This window comes from Rhincodon typus, chromosome 30, assembly GCF_021869965.1.
Source record: "Rhincodon typus isolate 14 chromosome 30, sRhiTyp1.1, whole genome shotgun sequence".
Lineage (NCBI taxonomy): Eukaryota > Metazoa > Chordata > Chondrichthyes > Orectolobiformes > Rhincodontidae > Rhincodon > Rhincodon typus.
Genome location: NC_063361.1, coordinates 33,944,405 through 33,964,828, shown reverse-complemented (window position 1 = coordinate 33,964,828; position 20,424 = coordinate 33,944,405). Strand labels below are relative to the sequence as shown.

At 40.3% G+C, this 20,424-nt stretch overlaps 1 protein-coding gene across 2 annotated transcripts in view; it reads left to right on the top strand.

Moving 5' to 3' along the window:
* The window catches only part of npepps (aminopeptidase puromycin sensitive), a 139,258-nt gene that overhangs the window by 91,742 nt on the left and 27,092 nt on the right, over positions 1 to 20,424 (top strand). For both annotated transcript variants that reach the window (XM_048614467.1, XM_048614468.1), the window contains exons 16-17: positions 464 to 683; positions 5,262 to 5,404. In XM_048614467.1, coding sequence (XP_048470424.1) covers positions 464 to 683; positions 5,262 to 5,404 — 363 coding nt within the window. The remainder of the gene's footprint in view (positions 1 to 463; positions 684 to 5,261; positions 5,405 to 20,424) is intronic.

The following is a 20,424-nucleotide window of genomic DNA, read 5'->3' as shown; positions in this document are numbered from 1 at the left end:
GCAAATTCTCATTAACAAAACCAATTTGAAACTCGTGCAGATTTGCTAAAGTTCCATTATTCGTTTATCCTCGACTTACTAAACCCCAACTGGCGCTGTTCACAGTTAACTGACAATATAAGCATCAGAGCTTTTCATTAGTTAGTTAGAGCCAGGGAATCTGCTGGTATTGATCATTTGGGAAATAGCTAATTTTACTATGGTTGGACTTTAATTATTACAGAAGTGATTACATTTTAACGGTACTTCATTTGGCTGTGAAGCCCTTTCAGATGTCCTGCTGTTGTGAAAAATGCTATGTAAGTACATGTTCCTTCTTCAGTTGAGTTCCTGGAAATTTGACTATTCAACCTGAAGCATTTTGCAACAGTATCCATTGTTAGAATTAATTGACTGTAGCCAGCTGACCAAATCTTTTGCTTTAACAAATGATCGACTGAGTTATCTTTTCTGTATTTTTCAGGCTCGAGCTGGCATTATTGGCACAGTGGAAGTTTTAAAAGTCATGGAGGCTTTTGTGAATGAGCCAAATTACACAGTGTGGAGTGATTTAAGCTGCAATCTGGGGACACTTTCTACCTTAATGTCCCACACGGATTTTCATGAAGAAATGCAAGAGTTTATTGTTGACCTGTTCTTGAACATTGGCCAGAAGCTTGGCTGGGACCCAAAACACAATGAGGGTATGACTTTAAACCCTAATGATTTCAATGTGACCTCTACTTAAAGCAACCATCTTAATCTATGGTTGTTATTCTTCCTATTTCAACTGAATCCAAATTACAAAGAATGTGGAATACTTCTTCACATTACAACCTGGAGTCACCTTCATGCTCATGTGGAAAGCCATGCAATACCAAGTTGCTTCCTTCCTTTGTTTTATTAGGGTCATTGGAGAAACAGTGGGAGAAGTTGAACCTTCATGTCTGCTTTCAATATTCTTTCCTAATGGATCAAACTTGATTATTGGGAAAGTCTGAGAGTCCCAATTCTTCCCATTAGAGAAGGCTTGTCTGTGCATGATCTGCACATATGAAGAATTAGAAAAATAATTGTATGATCATTCATCACGGACCATAGGATAGTAGCATAAGAATTTTAAACGTTACTAGTCCAGTGAAAAAACTGATACTGTAATACACCAACCAAAGATGAGGATCAAAGCTTTTTTTGATGTTGTGACTACAGGTGATGATGCCTATAACTTAAAGGGGTTGGTGGTCTGGTTCAGCTGGGTGAACAAATATAGGTGTAAGGAGAAAAATGTGTGGAAAAGATGATTTTGCTGCAAAAAGGTGCAGCATTGTGTTCGACCAGCAGAGAAATTATCACCAGTGTCAAAAAAATTGACGTAATCACGCCCAACTAAAAGTTAGTTTAGAAGAAACCATTGAGACAGTGAAGTTGTTTAATTTGGAACCTAAAGATGTGCCTGACTTGATGTAATAATGGAGCGCCATTAAATGTTCACATGGAGAAGGCTGCTGCCTACATTACTGATGTTGAAGTATATGGAGGTAAGCACCCTTATGGGTTTAAGATGGTTCTCAAGCACTGGGGAATTGTTGATTGATCAAATAGAGTAGAATCATAAAATGGTAATAGCACAGGAGGAGGGTATTCAGCATTCAGATGTGTGTTAGCTTTGTTTAAAAATAAACTCCTTGTTCTACCTTTTCCAAGAGAGTGGAGATATAGGGGTTATTTTATGATGGTTTCGATATGCTAACATGTTCTCCAGGCTTCAGCTTCTTAGCATAGATATTAATGGCTTGAATGAAGGAATAAAGTTGTATACTTAACTTGGAACATGTCACTTAGAAATATATTGTGTAGGTGGTAGGCAGAAGTTACAAAAAGATGCAGATATACTAAGACAGTGTGCAAATCTTTGAACAATAGAATTTGATATGGGAAGGTGAGAGTCTCCACTTTAGAACAAAAAATGATAGATCGGAATATTTTCATAATGGCAAGGCATTAGGAACAATAAAGGAGCCAGGGTTTAAATATTCATAAGTTCAAATCTCTAATAGTATACTGTACATACAGAAAGGTAGTTAAAAAGATTAATGGAATGCTCCCTTTTTAATCAAAGGGGTTTGGAGGTCAAAGGTAAAGAAATGATGCTTCCGTTTTACAGACTTAGTCGGATCCCATTTAAACTATTGGATTCCATTTTGGACACTGCAGAGAAAAGTTTTAGGTACAATGCAGGTTCCCCAAAACAGAAACCGAGCTTAAAACACAGATTGGGTAAACTTGGCTTGTATTCTCTCAAATTTAAAATTTGCGAGGTATTCAGTATCAAGATGTTTCAAATGATTGAAGGATTGGGGTTATTATAAGTTTCCTTTTGTGGGGGAAATTCAAAATAAAACAGAATCTTTAAATCAGAGCTAGGTGATTTAGAAGCAAAATCGGGGAACACTTTTCCACACTCATGCTAGTGAATCTAGAGCTAGAACAGGCTAGAGAATCTGGAACTCACTTCCACAAAAAGCTTTACTTTGAGTTAAGCCATTTCAAGACTCCAATCAGTAGAACTTTGTTAAACAGGGGAATCATGGAATATGGGAACAAATGGAGATGAGCTGTTAATTAGCCACAATCTAATTGAATGTACATGAAGTAGGCCTGGTAAAAGGGTTGCTTCGGGTGACGATAAGAGTTTTACATTGGATAGGATGAGGAGCAAGACAGTCGCATGGAGCAGACTCAGGAATAGTGTTGCTTGAAGTGGAGCCAGGGAAAGGCCGCATGGAGCGGAAATTAGACATCAGATGACTTCACAGTGGATTGGAAGGATGACAGCTAAAGGAGTACAGATTAGCAAAAACCTGGAGGTGTTTGCAAGATTTTGGGAAGACCTAACTATGGACAGAGAGTTTGACATGTTGTGAGGCATGGAGCTGCTGTAGGTCAGGAGTGATTGGAGTTATAAATCAGTGGGACATGAAAATGCCAACATCTCATCTTAGGTGAGTTGGAAACAGTAGAAAGTTGGTTCTAAAAGTCGGAGTTGGAAAGTGGTTTTGCAGCAGGTGGGAGAAGAATAAAAATAGCTTACAGTGATGAAGAAAGGAAATGAATGTCTTGGCTATGAAAAGGATTTCAAGCTAATTCACAATTGAACAGGACTGACCATTTAATCAAAAAGAAACAAAGAGTATGTGGATGCTGAAAATCAGAAACAAAAAATTGCTGGAAAATCTCAGGCCTGGCTACATCTGTGGAGAGAAAGCAGACTTAATGTTTCAGATCTGTTGACCCTTCCACAGAGCATTCTGGCCGCCATTTCATTCTGCCAAAAACCTCACGCCCAAGGTAGCAAAGCTTTCAATCAACAGCTAAATAAAATGGGTTATAAAATAGCTTTAATTTGTTTAACACTTTTTAATATAGAAAAAGGTCCGAAGTGGTTCGTAAAGGCACAAGGATAAAATAAACTCCAAGCCAAATAATTTCTGAAGAAGGGTCCAGACCGAAATGTCAGGTTTTCTGCTCCTCTGATGCTGCTTGGCCTGCTGTGTTCATCCAGCTTTACACCTTATTATCCAAGCCAAATAAGATGTGTTAGGAGAACGTACTAGACATTTGGACAAAGACCTGTACTTTGAGGAAAGCTGAAAAGGATGCAGTGGACTTTGACAATGGCATTTAGCAGACTCCGGTTCAAGCAGCTGAAGGCCATTGGTCAGTAAATTCACAAGAAATTAGGTCTAATGAAAATTAATCAAAAGTGCAACTCAAAGCAGAATTCATGAGTAACTGGTGATGAGACGTGACATGTCCGTCTTATTCTACTGTTGATCCTTAATAGTTAGGGCAAGTGATGTAGTGTAGTGAGACATCCCATAACAAACTTCTCACAATTTCTACGTTTAACACATGATGAACAAATTGTTGCAAAAATATTGCAGTCTTTCACAAAAGGTTTTTGACTGTAAAGTACTGAATTATTTGCTGTTGAATCCAATTGTTTGTCTTTGCCGTAATAAAATTTTTGTTGAAACATGCAGTGGAGTTTGATTTAAAGAGACTTTTACAGAGAAATTGGAGAACATTAGCAAGGCACTGTTGAGAAACTCTATAATTGACAATCCTGGAACTAACAATATGACTCCTTATGGTGAATAAGTCTGAACAGAGTTCCTGGGAGTGATAAAGTTCATGTCTGTGGTGATTTTGTCCTTGATTTGCCTGCCAGTATTTAATTGATAAATATCGCAGCATATGTTGTAATGACTTTTTGTATGTCTGTAATACAAGCTATGTGATGCTCTGCCAAGGAAAGCTGATCACCTGTGACAGTCCAGGCCAAATATTTGCCCAGACTTTCTGGTAGTCTGACGGTTTCATTCTAGTTTAGGTTGGAGTTGCACATGTGGACCCTGCAGAATCTCCATCATAGCAGACTCCAAAAGGAATTGCCCATGAAATTGAAGATTTCACTGGACAGTTCTCCTCTGCCTGGAGCCCTCCAAAAGTCTCCATTTAAATTGGGGAAATTTGGAGCATTGTGATGAAATTACGTAAAATAGCTACACAAGAAAAGTTGTTATATTAAATATGTAGTGTAATTCTTGAGTAACTATTCAACTAACCTCATACTTAGCTCTCTAACTCCCAGCTATACTTCCCCCAGTGCATTTACAACCTCCAGGACCCAACCCCTCTATTCAGAAGATGCAATTGCCACTGCTCAAACATTCAGCCCACCATTTTACTGTGCTTTGTGAATATGACTTATATGGAAATGTTATATAGTGGCTTATGGTAATTGATATAGTATGCTCCTGGAATGATAATCCAGAGGTTGTGGTTTCATATTCCATTATAGCAATTGTGAATTTTGAAAACAGACATTGTAATTTGAGGGCTGTATTAGAAAAATTATTGTTGTATTCCTGTGCTTCAGTGAAAAGCCAGGAGCCATATACCACCTGTCAGTCTGGCCAGACATAGCCACATTATTTAAGATTGGAGTAATGTCTTTAATGACCCAAGGTCAATTGACCTGTTGATGACAGCCCAAGTAAGACTTAAAAATGGAATTTTTTCCTTCCTCTTCTCACCCTGTGTCTGCGTTCTCTCGGAATTTTGCTGATATGCATGTAGTATTTTTAGTATGTAATGTCTATATTTGCATGTTGTATGCCTGACATCTCAGTAGATATTAGGATAGCTAGGGTATCTATGGTTAGGTTCATTTTTTTAAAAAACCATTAATGGACTCCTGTTTTAAATTTGTGTCTCAGGTCACCTAGACGCGCTCCTGAGAGGCTTAGTCCTTGGAAAGTTGGGAAAAGCTGGGCACCAGCCAACCATAGAGGAAGCCAGGCGTAGGTTTAAGGATCATGTTGAAGGAAAACAAGTCTTGTCTGCTGATCTACGAAGTCCTGTAAGTTTGGGTTCTTTTAATACTTCAGATTGCTTTTATACGGTGTTTGTTTTGCCAAATTTAAGAGGGGGGAAGAATGTGTTAAACTTGAAAAGATTTTGCCCAGGACTACTTTTGGTATCAATTTCTTAATTTTGGTTTGGGAAATAAGTTTTAAAAGTAATATGTTTCACTCAGCAAAATCATGTTCCTCCTTAATTTGATATATTATGATGATGATATTTGGCTGAATGCTCAGCAATTGTGAAGGAGAGCCATAGCCAAACAGTCCAAATATTTGTCTTTGAGTTGGAATTGTTCCGTTATTCTGGTTGCTGTTTAGGGGCTTTTGTTAGCTTCCTCTTCTCAAAACTTTGAGTTTTTTTCTGTTGCGTGATAGCCCCAGTCTGTTAGCCTTGTTTGAGATTTCCAAAATATGCTGGTTTGACCAAACTACTGAACTTGATGAAAATTTGGCAACTGTATAAAAATAATTCAGATCTGGCTACCATTGAAGTTCTGAAATGATTTTCAGTTACATCAAAGAACAGGTTATGCCTTACAGCCACGATAAATATAGATATATTACTGGTTATTTAAGTTGGGAGCAAGAGAGGAACCAGTTAACTACGGACTGATCTGCAGACGTTCAAGGAAGCAGCTGACCATAGAGCATAGGAACAGAAGCAGGCCATTTAGTTCTCAGGTCTGCTCCAAAATTCAATTAGATCGTGACTGATCTGTTAATCCACTTTCCTGCCTTTTCCCTACAACTCCTTGTTTCTTTACTTTTTTTTAAATTCTTCACAGAACATGAGCATTGCTGGCTAGACCAGCATTTTGTTGCCATCCCTGATTTTCCACAGGGCAGTTAAGAGTCGACCATATTTGCTGTGGATCAAATGTAGACCAGGCCAATAAGGATAGCAGTTTCCTTCCCTAACGGATATTAGTGAACCAGGTGTTTTCTTTTTCTGACAATCAACAATGATTTCACCGTCGTCATCAGACCTATAATTGCAAATTTTTTTCAACTTTATTAAAAATTATTTAATTCAAATTCCACCATCTGGCTTAGTGGGATTTGATTAGAAATCTGTCGATCACACTAAAAAAACAGCTTCTATACCTTTCCACAGTAAGGACTTTCAGATTCACCATGAAAGGTGAAATTCCTCTTCATCTCTGGCCTAACTGGGTGACCCCTGACTCTGAGATTCTGGTTCTGGACTTCCCCACAAGCAGAAACAACCTCAGCATTTACCCTAATAAAAACCAAAAGAACTGTGGATGCTGTAAATCGGGAACAAAAACAAAGTTGCTGGAAAAGCTCAGCAGGTCTGGCTGCATCTGTGAAAAAAAGTTAACGCTTTGGGTCTGGTGACCCTTCCTTAGAACCGGACCCAAAACGTTAACTGATTTTTTCTTCACAGATACTGCCAGACCTGCTGAGCTTTTCCAGCAACTTTGTTTTTGTTCAGCGTCTACCCTGTCCTCTGGAATCTTAATCCAGCTTTGGCTAACCAGCTAATGGGTAATCAGGCATCTACCCTAACCTCTATATCTGCCACCTGCCAGATTTTCACCGACTTAGTTCACTTGGCCATATCCCTTTGTAGATTCGTGTTTATCATCCTCACCATTTGTTTTTCCACCTATTTTTGTCACCTGCAAAGTTGGCAATACTGCATTCACATACCTCATCCAAGTCATGAACGTATATTATAATTAATTGTGGCCCCAGCACTGATCCTTGTGGCATTCCAAGAGTTGCAGTTTGACATCCTGAAAATTCCCCCCTTAGCCCAATTTTCTGTCTTCTTTTAGTTATCCAGTCCTCTGCACATGCTAATATATTACTTGAACGCCATGGGCTATTAGGTAGCCTCGTGCAGAACGTAATCACGTTTTGGAAATCCAAATCTAATCCATCTACTGATTCCCCTTTGTCTATCCTGCTTGTTACCACCTCAAAGAATTCTAATAGATTTGGAATATCATGCTTGATGATCATAAAATCTTGCTTACTTTGCATGATTATATTATGAATTTCTAAATGCTCTGCTCCTGCGTCCTTTATAATAGACTCTAGCATTTCCCAATGACAGATGTTAAACTGTCTATAGTTGCCTGTTCTAGTCTCCCTCCCTTTTTGAGGAAGGGTGTCACATTAACAGTTTTCCAATCCTCCAAGACTTATTGAGAATCTGATGCTTGGAAGATTATCAGTGCCTTCAGTATTTCTGTAGCTAGTTCCTTTAATATCCTAGGAAACAACTAATCAAGCCTCATTATTTTAGTACTTTAATCCCTAGTATTACTACTTTAGTTATAATTTTATTTATTTATTGTATTTATCACCTCTATCCCTTCTGACCCTTGATTATTCGGTATTTTTGGAATGGTATTAGTGTCTTCTATCCTGAAGACTGATGCAAGGTATTTATTTAACTGCTCTGCCATTTCCTGGTTCCCCATTATAATTTCTCGCTTTCTGATAGTTTACCGTCGAAGTTTAATTTTAAAAACTTTCCGAATCCTCTGGTTTATTATATTGGATAGACATAAACAGAATCCCTGTAGTGTGGAAACAGGCCCTTTGGTCCAACAAGTCCACGCCGACCCTCAATGCATCCCACCCAAACCCATTCCCCCTATAACCCACCTAACCTACACATCCCTAAACACTATGGGCAATTTAACATAGCCAATCCACCTAGCCTGCACATCTTTGGACTGTGGGAGGAAACCGGAGCATCCAGAGGAAACCCATGCAGACACTGGGAGAACGTGCAAACTCCACACAGACAGTCGTCCAAGGATGGAATCGAACTCTGGTTCCTGGCACTGTGAGGCAGCAGTGCTAACCACTGAACCACCGTGCCGCCCCTAATTGTTTGTTTTTTCCTTGCAATTTGATGCTATCCTTAAACCATTCATGGTTAATTCAGGAGGTTATCTCCTTCCTCGAATTCTTCTTCGTCAATGGAATATACCTTTGTTGAATCATGAACTATTTTCTTAAATGTCTGCCTGTCTTTTCTGCTAAACTCCTTTCCTAATTGACTGCAGCTACTTCTGCCCTCATTCCTTGTTAGTTACTCTTACTTTAAGTTTAGCACAGTTATTTCCAAGCCAAGTTTCTCTCGCTCATCTGAATGCTAAGTTCTACTGTGTTATGGTTACTGCTTCCTAGGAGATCTTTTATTCTTAAACTGCCTCATTACCCATTACCAGATCCAAAATAGCCTGATCTCTGTTCGGATCCAGAACGTATTCTGGGAATTGCTCTGAATATACAATGTGAATTTTTCCTTGTAGTTACCTCTGCCAATTTGATTTTCCCAGTTTGCATGAAGATTAAAGTTGCCCGTGATTAATGTACTGCTTTTTTATTTCCATGCCCTCATTATCTCCTGATTTATTCTGTCTTCCAGCATAGCTACTTCTAGAGAGCCTATAGGCTAATCTCGCCTGTGTCGTCTTCCCCTTTTTATTTATCACCAGTTGTATTATTTTTACATCTTCTAATCCACATGATTTCTTGCTGTCATACCTTATTCATCTCACAGTAACAAAGCTACCCTGTCCTTTTGCCTGTCTTTTCGAAAAGTCACAATCCGAATAATGAGTTTCCAGGTTAGAGCTCCATCTGTCTTTTTAATGGCTATAAGATCATACCCATTAATGTCTATTTGTACCATTAATTCATTTATTTAGATAAAATACTACAAGGATTTCAGAACCACTAATTTTGCCTTTTAACATTTTTCCCCCCTTTGACCGTATTTGCTGTTATTTTTCTATGTTTATACGGTCTGTCCCTCTCTGGGTTTCATGATCCAAATAGCTGCAATGCTGCTTACATTTCCCCTCTCCCAAACAACCCCACCACCTAGCCACCCATGAGCACTTGCACACACGAATTCAAAGCCCCAGTTGCTCAATTTATCCAGGATACTCATCCCAGCACAGCTCACATGAATCCCTTCACACTGGAACAGCTCCTTTCTACCCCAGTACTGGTATCAGTGCCCATTGAACTGAAATCCATTCTTTACCAGTCTTTGAGCCATGCGGTTCATTCCCTGACTTTATTTACCCTCTGTCGGTTTGCCTGTGTCTCAGGCAGTAGTCTTAAGATTATTGGAAGTTCTGCTTTTTAATTTAGCAACTAACTCTTCAAATTCTTTGCACCACCTTCTCAAGGGCACTAGGGATGATCAATAAATATTTGATCCAGCCAGTGAACCTCTGACCCCTGAAAGGCAGATGTGCAAAGTCACTGCAATTATAATCAGAGATTGAGTGAATAATTAACTAGGACATAGAACAGTACAGCACAGTACAGGCCCTTCGGCCCATGATGTTGTGCCAAACTTTTACACTAAATCAAAGGTCTATCTAACCTCCACCACTACCTTATACTATCATCCATATGCCTATCTAATAGCTGCTTAAAAGCCCCTAATGAGGCCGACTCCACTACCCTCTCTGGCAATGCATTCCACGCCCCTACCACTCTGAGTAAAGAACCTACCTCTGACGTCTCCCCGATATCTACCTCCTTTCACTTTAAAACTATGTCCCCTCATAAAAGCAACCTCCACCCTAGGGAAAAGTCTCTGGCTGTCTACTCTATCTATACCTCTGATCATTTTGTACACCTCTATCAAGTCACCTCTCATCCTTCATCGTTCTAAAGAGAAAAGCCCTAGCTCTGTCAACCTTTCCTCGTAAGACCTTCCCTCCATTTCAGGCAACATCCTGGTAAATCTCCTCTGCACCTTTTCTAACACTTCCACATCTTACCTGTAATGAGGCGACCAGAACTGGACACAATACACCAGATGTGGCCGAATCAGGCTTTTGTTTAGCTGGAGCATAACTTCACGGCTCTTGAACTCAATCCCTCTATTAATGAAAGCTAACACACCATACGCCTTCTAAACAACTCTATCCACCTCGGTGGCAGCTTTCAGGGAACTGTGAACATGAACCCTAAGATCCCTCTGCTCCTCCACACTGCCAAGAATCTTTCCATTAACCCTGTATTCTGCTTTCAAGTTTGTGCTTCCAAAATGAATCACCTCTCACTTTTCAGGGTTAAACTCCATCTGCCACTTCTCAGCCCATGTCCTTTCACTCCATGTCTATCAATGTCCTTTTGTAACCTAGAACAGCCCTCCACACTGTCCACAATGTGACCCACCTTCGTATCGTCTGCGAACTAGCTAATCCACCCTTCCACTCCTTCATCCAAATCATTTACAAAAATCACAAATAGAAGAGGACCCAGAACAGATCCTTGTGGTACACCACTCGTAACTGAGCACCATGTTGAATATTTTCCGTCCACTACCACCCTTTGGATTCAGAATTGGCTGACCCTTAGAAGACAATCTGCCACATTTCCCCCTATCCCATGCCTCCTTACCTTCTGCATGAGCCTACCATGGGGAACCTTATCGAACGCCTTACTTAAATCCATGTATACCACATCCACTGCTCCGCCTTCATCCACGTGTTTGGTCACCTCTTCAAAGAATTCTATAAAGTTTGTGAGGCATGATCTACCCCTCTCAAATCCATGCTGACTATCACGATTCAAACTGTGCCTATCCAAGTGATCATAAATCCTATCTCTCAGAGCCTTTTCCAATACTTTGCCCACCACTGACGTAAGACCAACTGGCCTGTAATTTCCGGGGTTATCCCTGTTCCCTTTTTTTAACAAGGGAATGACGTTTGCCACTTTCCAATCTTCCGGCACTATACCCATGGACAGTGAGGACGAAAAGATCATCGCCAAAGGCCCTGCGATCTCGTCCCTCGCTTCCCATAGAATCCTTGGATAAATCCCATCAGGCCTGGGGGACTTATCTGTTTTCAACTTCCTCAGAATTCCTAGTACATCTTCTTTACTAACATCAACCTCCTCTAGCCTACCTGCCTGTTTCACAATGTCCTCTACAACTAGGTCCCTCTCAGTTGTGAATACTGAAGAAAAGTAATCATTAAGGACCTCTCCTATCTCTTTAGGCTCTGTGCACAAATTCCTTTTACAATCCTTGATCGGCCCTACCCTTTCTCTGGCCATTCTCTTGTTCTGCACATATGTGTAAAAAGCCTTGGAGTTTTCCTTGATCCTATCCGCCAAGGTTTTCTCATACCCCCTTGTAGCTCTCCTAAGCCCTTTCTTCAGCTCCTTCTTGGCTAACTTGTATCCCTCTAGAGCCTTTTCCGTTCCTCCTTTCCAAAACCTTACATAAGCCTCCTTCTTCCTCTTAACCAGTCGTTCGACCTCTCTCGAGAACCGTGGCTCCCTCACTCGACTGCATCTTCCCTGCCCGCTAGGGACAAATGTATTGAGCACATGCAGTATGCATTCCTTAAACAATCTCCACATTTCTGTGGTGCTGTTCCCTGACAGCATCTGTTCCCAATTTATGTTACCCAGTTCTTGCCTAACTGAATTGTAATTACCCTTTCCACAATTGTAAAGTTTACCCTGTTGTATGTACCTATCCTTATCCATGATGATCGCTACCGCCAAAATGCTCTCCTCCCAACAGGTCTAACACTTGGCCCGGTTCGTTGCCAAGCACCAAATCCAAAGTGGCCTCTCCACGTGTTGGTCTATCTACATACTGTGTCAGGAATCCTTCCTGAATGCACTGGACAAAATCTGCTCCATCTTGACTATTACAACTAAAATGTTTCCAGTCAACATTTGGAAAGTTGAAGTTACCCATGACTTACAACCCTGTGACTTCTGCACCTTTCCAGTAGCTGCCTCTCAATCTGCTCCTCTACTTCGCTGCAACTATTAGGGGGTCTGTTTAAAAAAACCCCAACGAAGTGACTGTGTTCCTGACCTCAACCCAAACTGACTCTGTAGACGTATCATTCTCAAACTGCCTTTCAGTAGCTGCTATACTCGCCCTGACTAGCAATGCCACTCCCCACCTTTATTTCCACCCTCCCTATTTCTTTTAAAGCATCTAAATCCCAGAACTTCCAACAACCATTCCTCTCCCTGAGTTACCCAAGTTTCTGTAATGGCCACAACATCATAGTTCCAAGTACCAACCCATGCTCTAAGTTCATCCGCTTTATTTCTAATACTTCTAGCATTGAAGTATACACACTTCAAACCATCTCGGTGTCCGCAATTACGCTCCAGCGACTGCATTTCTTTAAAAACGACCTCACTCCCTGTTGTGTCTGTTGGAAGGCCGAATACCTCATCTTCCGAATTATAAATCCGGTTCCCCACCCCCTGCCAATCTAGTTTAAACCATCCCGTACAGCTCTAGCAAACCTCCCTCCCAGGATATTTGTGCCCTTCCGGTTCAGGTGCAACCTGTCCTTACTTTACAGGTCCCACCTTCCCCAGAATGTGCTCCAATTATCCACACAATGGAAGCCCTCCCTCCTACACCAGCCCTGTAGCCATGTGTTTAGCTGCACTCTCTCCCTACTTCTTACCTCGTTATCACATGGCACTGGTAGTAATCGAGAGATAACTACCCTGCTTGTCCTGGACTTCAGCTTCCAACCTAACTCCCTGTACTCGTTTTTCACATTCTCAGTCGTTTTTCTACCTGTGTCATTGGTACCAATGTGTACCATGACCGCTGGTTGCTCACCCTCCCCCTTAAGGATCTTGAAGACACGATACGAGACATCACGGACCCTGGCACCCGGGAGGCAACATACCATCCTTTCATCTCGTTCGCATCCACAGAACCGCCTGTCTGTGCCTCTTACTATTGAATCCCCCACTACAATTGCTCTCCTATTGTCCCCGCTTCCCTTTGCCACCAGGTCAGGCTCAGTGCCAGAGACCTGTCTGCTGTGGCCTTCCCCGGTAGGTCGTCCCCCCCAACAGTATCCAAAAAGGTATACTTATTATTGAGGGGAACAGCCACAGGGGATCCCTGCACTGTCTGCCTATTCCCTTTTCCCTTCCTGAAGTCACCCAACTACCTTTTTTCTGTACCGTAGGTGTGACCACCTCCCTATAAACTCCTCTCTATCACCCCCTCAGCCTCCCGAATGATCCGGAGTTCATCCAGCTCCAGCTCCAGTTCCCTAACACGGTTTTTGAGGAGCTGGAGTTGGGTGCACTTCTTGCAGGTGAAGTCAGAGGGGACACCAGCAGTGACCCTTACCTCCTACATCCTGCAAGAGGAGCTTGCAACTGCCCTAGCTTCCATTCCCTCTACTTTAGATTTCCAGAAGAAGAATTTTTAAAAAAGCCTTACCTTACCAAACCTCCACACAGTCTTTTTTGTTTAGAGGAGGACGACAGGTGGGAGACACTACTCGTGTAGTGTTTCGGGTTTAGCCAATGCCCGAATTTATCTGTTTCTTCCTGGCTCGCGTTTCCTCCACACACCCACCACTGTTATTTTCCAAATGCTCGCTGAGTTGGTGTGGATTGGTGAAAGATCGGTCATGTCTGACTAATCTGGGTTTTTTTGAGGGAGCTTTTTACTTTCTATTTGTTCATGGGCTGTGACAAGCAAGCATTTAGTGCCGATCCCTAATTGCCGATGAGAAGGTAATTGTGGTCATGTTCTTGGATCATTGAGTCATTGTGATGGTGGAATGTGTATGAATGTTGTCTATGAAGACTTCCAAAGAGCATCTGATACAGTTGACTACAAATTAGGAACATAAATTTAGCATGTATGGAATTGGAGAGAACCTTGAGGCCTGAGTCACTCATTATTTCGGAGGCAAGAAAAAGATCAATTACTGGTTTTTCCAGCAGGCACGAGGACCCCAATGTTAGGTTCATAACGGGGATCTAGGGGCCCATATGGGGATTTCATGCCCACCAATGTCTTTGGCATGCTTGTTGCCACCTTCTGAGAGACGGTGTCCTATTGCTTAACTCCTTGCTCGTAACCTATTAAAGGTGATGAGTTCCCAAAGATAAAAGCCTGTTCTGAGTGACAGCCATATCAGGCTGAGAGCCCTCTCGGAAGGTTGGGCAGTGCACCTGAACACCTCATCATTGCATTGAAGTCGTCATATGCAAATGCCAGAGCTGGTAGGACAATCACAATGGAAATGAGTGGTGCAGAACTAATTATGGTTACACTAGTGGTCTTTCAGCTTTGTGGCCCCATCTTTTACTGGAGTCTTCTCCAGTCTTCTACTGGAGTTTTTGTTGGATTTGGGAGGTTAGCAGGGCTGGCACCTTGATTGAGCTGACTTTTCCACTTGGCAGGAGAGCTTTGCTGGAGGGGTGATGTAGATATACTGTTGTATGTGTCTTGCTGAAAGCTAAATTAGGCAGGTAAATGAGTTGCCTAGCAAACCAGCGCTTGGCAGTTAGATCTCTCAAACTTGCACTTTCAAATTCATTTAGGCATGAAGATGTGCTCCCATTTATGTCATTGTCTGTGTTGACCCAGGTGTTTAGGTTAATACTGCAAAATTTTAGTTACCTTTACTCTGTCTTCATAGTATTTCTTCTAACCATCTTTGTAATATCCAAATAGCAAATCATTGGGAATCATATGATCAGGCAGCAAAGCAACATGTCCAGACACATACCTGACTCCTGAATAATATCATTTTAAAACAGAAAAGGACTAAACTTCACATGCTTGTGTTCAGCTTATTCTTGTGGTGTCTGAGATGAGCATTATCATTTCTACGTAATTGATGGTTTAATTTCCGTTTCTCAGTTTTTAATTTGAAAGGTCAGGTGCTCCAAATCCAGGAAGCCCAGATAACACTTCTGGGATACAAAAGTAACATTATATTCTGTTTAAGTCAGGGACATTTGCGAAGTCCCAATGGAGGAAACAGTTTAAAATCTGAGAAGTAACCACTCAATCTTGCCAATTTGATAGTCCTTAACAAGAACAAATAAACTGTTGTTTGCAAAGAATTAGTATAGTTCTTAGAATTGTGATATTTTTACTATTTTGTCTACTTGCAGTTACATTATATTACGACTGTTTCTTATATGTGTTCATTTTTATTAACAGATCAATTCACTTGCTATTTTAAACTTAAAACAAGATCTCATGTGATGCTCTGTTGCTTTCAAGGACTGGAGTGAGATTTTATGAAGGCCTAAGTCCAGTAGCTAAAAGCAATTTCCAGACAGGGTTTGCTCTGCGTTTCCCAGGTGCATTACCGAAAGCTTACCTAGATCTCGCGGCAAGGGAAGACACTCTCAAAGGTATGAGAAGTTGGGTCTCACCCATGAGAGTGATCCAAGCTGCAGTAGAGAGTTTTATTTAAATAAAAAGTCCCAAAGATGTACCTGCTTAATTAAAGTTGTTAGACAGCTAACACCTAAAACAAAGTCTGCTCTGGTGTTATGCTGCACCTTCTGAAGAGCAGGAGGATCCTGTGGAGGTGTGGAATAGAATCGTTCGATTAAATAATCTAAAATAGGGTCCTCATTACCTTTTGCGCAAACTTCAATATCCTACCTAGATACCAAGGTGTGCAATCACTGAAGGACACAGGGAGATGGTGTTTTTCATGGCCAAATCCAAAATAGAAAATAAAATCAGAAATGGAGTGGATTTAAATCACTAACACTCTGACTTCAAAAACTTCATCTTCAATCACCTCCATTAGTCCTTCTTCTGTTCAGCATCTGTGTTTTGCCTCTAAAGCAATATGACATTTATTGTGTTTATGTGCTGTATAAATGCAATTTACATTGTCCAGCTCTTGTTCAAACTGTGCTCCAGTGAAAACTGTCTATCTTAGCAATAAAAGTATTCATAATCTTGGGGGTCATTTACAGCAGAAGAGATTAATGGAAGAGTTAACGGTGTTCAAAATCATGAACGGTTTTGATTGAATAATAGGAAAATTCTTTCATGAACAGGAGGGGAATCATTAACCAGAAGCACAGATTTTAGATTAAAGGCTAACAGAGGCGTAGCTGAGTTACAGGGAATTTTTTTTACAAGTTAGGCAGTGGGATGCAAAATGTGAAACGTTGATGGAAACACATTCAACTGCAATTTTTCAGCAGGGGAATTGGGTAAATGCCTGAAGGGGAAAGTGTTGCAAAACCCGCGGAAGACTAATTGGCTTGGTCTTTTCAAGGGATAAGGCGGGCTAACTGATCCTTTTTTATCTGGAAGACTGCACAATCTCCTATTCAGTGGGAGCATACTGCTGTTGCTGGTGATAGTGAGGGTTGATGGAAGTTGTGATTTTCATGTCTTTTCCTACTGTTTGTGAACACTACTTCACTTAATCTCTTGTGTACTACTCTGATGAGCACCAAAGGTGTTAACCTTGTGATGTCTACAGTCGAAGCTTATAGAACTAAGCTTTTGCTCATAAGAAACTTTCATATTTAGAATATGTGATATTAAGAGGACCCAAGAAACTGATTAACTCAAATAATCAGAAGAGCACGCAATAGGCTAATTATCTAGGTTAATGCCTAGATTGAGCCTAGTTAGGTCTGTCTGCAATACTGCAGAAAATGAATTGGGCCCATTTGTGCTCCAAGGGATTAAAGTTTGCATCACTTTAGGATGAATAAAAGATGAACCAGAAAGCAAGCATTCCAGTTTTTATTGGGAAGGTATTTTATTTTACCTTTCCTAATCTAGCACCCATGACGTTATGTATTGCTTTGTTATTTCTTGCAGTGTTGTAGTAAAAAAAATCAGAAAATTTCGAGAAGATTCTGTTCTATTGATTATTGCCAATTACTATTGATGATTTCCTATCAATGATGTAATAATTTAAAGAAAGAATGTGCAACATTCAGCTGAGTTTACTCAGGACCTTTTTCCTCCCCCTGCTGTATCTTTCCCAGTGAAGTTTTGCTGCTGTTCCTTCTAAGCAGTTATTTGTTCAGTGCATTGTATTTGAAAATGATTCATCATTGAGTTGCAACACCCACACTTTTAGAAAAAGTGGTGACTTGTCCAGTAAGTACTTTATCATTTTGCATAGGACTGTATAGTTGCATTTAATAGTGCAATTCATATGGGTTTAAGGGGTTTGGTTACCTTGTACAGCAAAAAAGTTTTCTGGTAATGCTTTGTCATCGAGGTGGGCATTCAGTTGGGAAAAGTGAACCATTTTGCTTCTGCTTTGTATGAAGTACAGATTAAATATAAATGCCGAAGAAATATAGATGCAGAGTACATCTTGCTGAAAACTCCCTGACAATGTACCTAAACTAAATCTTAAACATACTGGTTAGTACACCAGATATCCTTGTGACCCTTTCAATTTCAAACACTTCTGTTCTCTTCTGCTGCCCTGTCTCATGTGCAGATGCAGTGAGGCCCTGTTTTAATAGTAACTGTTGGTGGTGAATCCAAGCCCATACTTCTTCCCTGTATGTTAACCTTTCCCCACAGATCCCAGGGATATTTGCTTAAACCCCACGTCCTACCAAGCAACCATATCACTTTACTCAACAAAAAAAGCTGATGGTATCAATTCTGTAATCTGCACAGACTACCAGGCTGAGGTTGTGATTAGATTGTGTGAATTTTGTTTATTCAAGCAAGAGTTGCAAAATATATCACAGCACTGCCATAGCATGTAGAGGCACTGACTAATAGCAAGATTATTATAAAAATGGAGTAGTTGATGCCACAGGATGGAAGCCCTCGGTGACAGTTCAGCATTGAATAATGCCAACCCGTACGCCAGTATGTAGTATTGAGAGAGTCCTGCACAGTTGAGGGTGGAGAGTGGTGAATGAGATATCTACCCTCTCCATGAAAGCAAAATATCCCACAGCACGACTTCGAAAGGTTGGAGTGTTCATCCAGGTGTTTTTCTTTGTATTCACTCATGGGATGTGGGTGTAGCTGGATGGCCAACATTTCTTCACCATCCTTTGTTGCCCTTGTGAAGGTGGTGTTGTGCTGGCCAATGTTTCAATGCTTAACCAACATAGATGATCTGGTCATTATCATGATATTTATGGGATCCTACTGTGCACAAATTAACTATCTTGTTTCTCTGCTCTAAAACAGTGACTACACTTCAACAGTGTTTCTTTGACTGTGAAGCACCTTGGGGTGTCTTATGATTATGAAAGAAACTTGATCACAAATGCAAATTAGAAGCAGCTGTGCACTTGTAATCTTGCAAAGGAATAGTTACTGGTCTGGCCATCTGTGCTCTGAAATGTACTCTGTATTCTGGAGAGAGGTGTCGAAGCACAAGTATGACAGATCTCTAGAAATCATTCTGTTGGAATGTAATGTGATGTGTAGGAATGTTCTTGTTGCTTGCTACATTCTTGGTGGAAGTGTAACTCAATAGATACTTCATTCCCCACAACAGCCTTTCAGGACAGGATTTCTAACTTCTGAACTATGGATTTATCGTATTTAATTGAAATTCGTTCTTTTTCTTGCCTTTGTGCAGTAACCTATTCCCATATCATCATCAATAGGACTAAATCTAAATGTTGGAAGGTCACCAAAGTGCTAATTGTAGCACTGCACTGGAGCATTGAGCTATATAGTTCTTTTTGTAACCTTCAGAAAATATTGCACATTTCAGGTGTTACTTTGAAAATTTTTTTTTAGTAAAACATGCAAACAATTATGTTTATTACATTCAACTGGCCTATATATAGCAGCATCACAAATTACGTGAGGTGAAAGAAAATCACTGACTAATGACAATCCAGTGGACCAGTGGTGAACATTGAGGAGGGCAGATTGAGGGTACCCAACGTACTTGGGTAGCCTGCAGACATTGGTCAGGGTCATATGGGTGCCATACTGAAATGTATCTAGCACTTAAATGGAATCATGGCAAATCAAAATCCTCCAGTTAGGAGGTCTACAAGAAAACACACTCATGAAGTTAAACATTTTTCCTTATTTCCTTTTCACTGTATCACATAGTGATTATATTACTTTCTCTTCTCTTTGCTACTTACCAAGTATATATATAAATTGGACTGAACAGAGGAGCATTTGGTTAAAACAAACTGTTAGAGCGGATGCTAGTAGGAAAGTAGATGGCAAGTAGCAAGTAGCAAGTTCCAAGCCATTGCTAAACAGAGTAAATTCACAGGAAAAGTGAATGAAGCTTAAGGAATTGAGAGCTTCAGTGCAACTTTCAGCTTGAATGGTTACCTTCACTCACCAAGTTATTTAGCTTAACACCAAAATCTAATTATTAGGTTGAGACATTTCATTAAATTATCTTTTTCTAAAAAAAAATCACATGAACCCATAACTCTGACTGGGTGGGGGTAGGGAACACTGCTGTGGGTCAGAATCTGTTAATTAATAATTTGAACTGTTATCTGGTTGATTGGTCAAAACAGTATATGTACAGAACTAAAGAAAATATTTTTTCTTAAGTATTCATTGTTTTCCCCCAAAATATTAGTTTGTATAAACCATCAACATATCATAGCTGAATAGTATTTTTTAAAAGTATTTATGAAGAGAGGAATTTGTAAATTGATTCATAGTTTTTCACTATTGTCGAAATGCAGCATAATTTTATAACCCCAACAAGACATTGATTTAAATGGAGGTTGTAATTTCAAATTTTAATTTATATTTCACTAAAGTTGAACAACCTGCATTTTTAACATGGTAAAATGTCCCAAGGCACATCCCAGGAATCTGATCAAACATGAGATGTTAAGTCAAATGTTTAGTCAGGAGGAAGGTTTTAAGTAGAGTTTTAAAGGAGCTCAGAGGTTTAAAGAGAGAATTCCAAAGCTTAGGGTTTTGGCACCTGAAAGCACGTTCATGCGGGTTGGAGTGATTAAAACCAAGGATGTTCAAAAGACCAGAATTGGAGAAATGAAGACAATATTAACCTAATAAATTGTAGCAGACATAGCTGGGGAATGTTGCCGAACGAAGAGACCTAGCTGTGCACGTGCATAGTTCCTTGAAAGTTGAGTCGCAGGTAGAAAAGGTGGTGAAGAAGGTAAAAACTGAAAAAACTGCGGAATGCTGTAAATCAGGAACAAGACCAGAAGTTGCTGGAAAAGCTCAGCAGGTCTGGCAGCGTCTGCGAAGAAAAAAATCAGA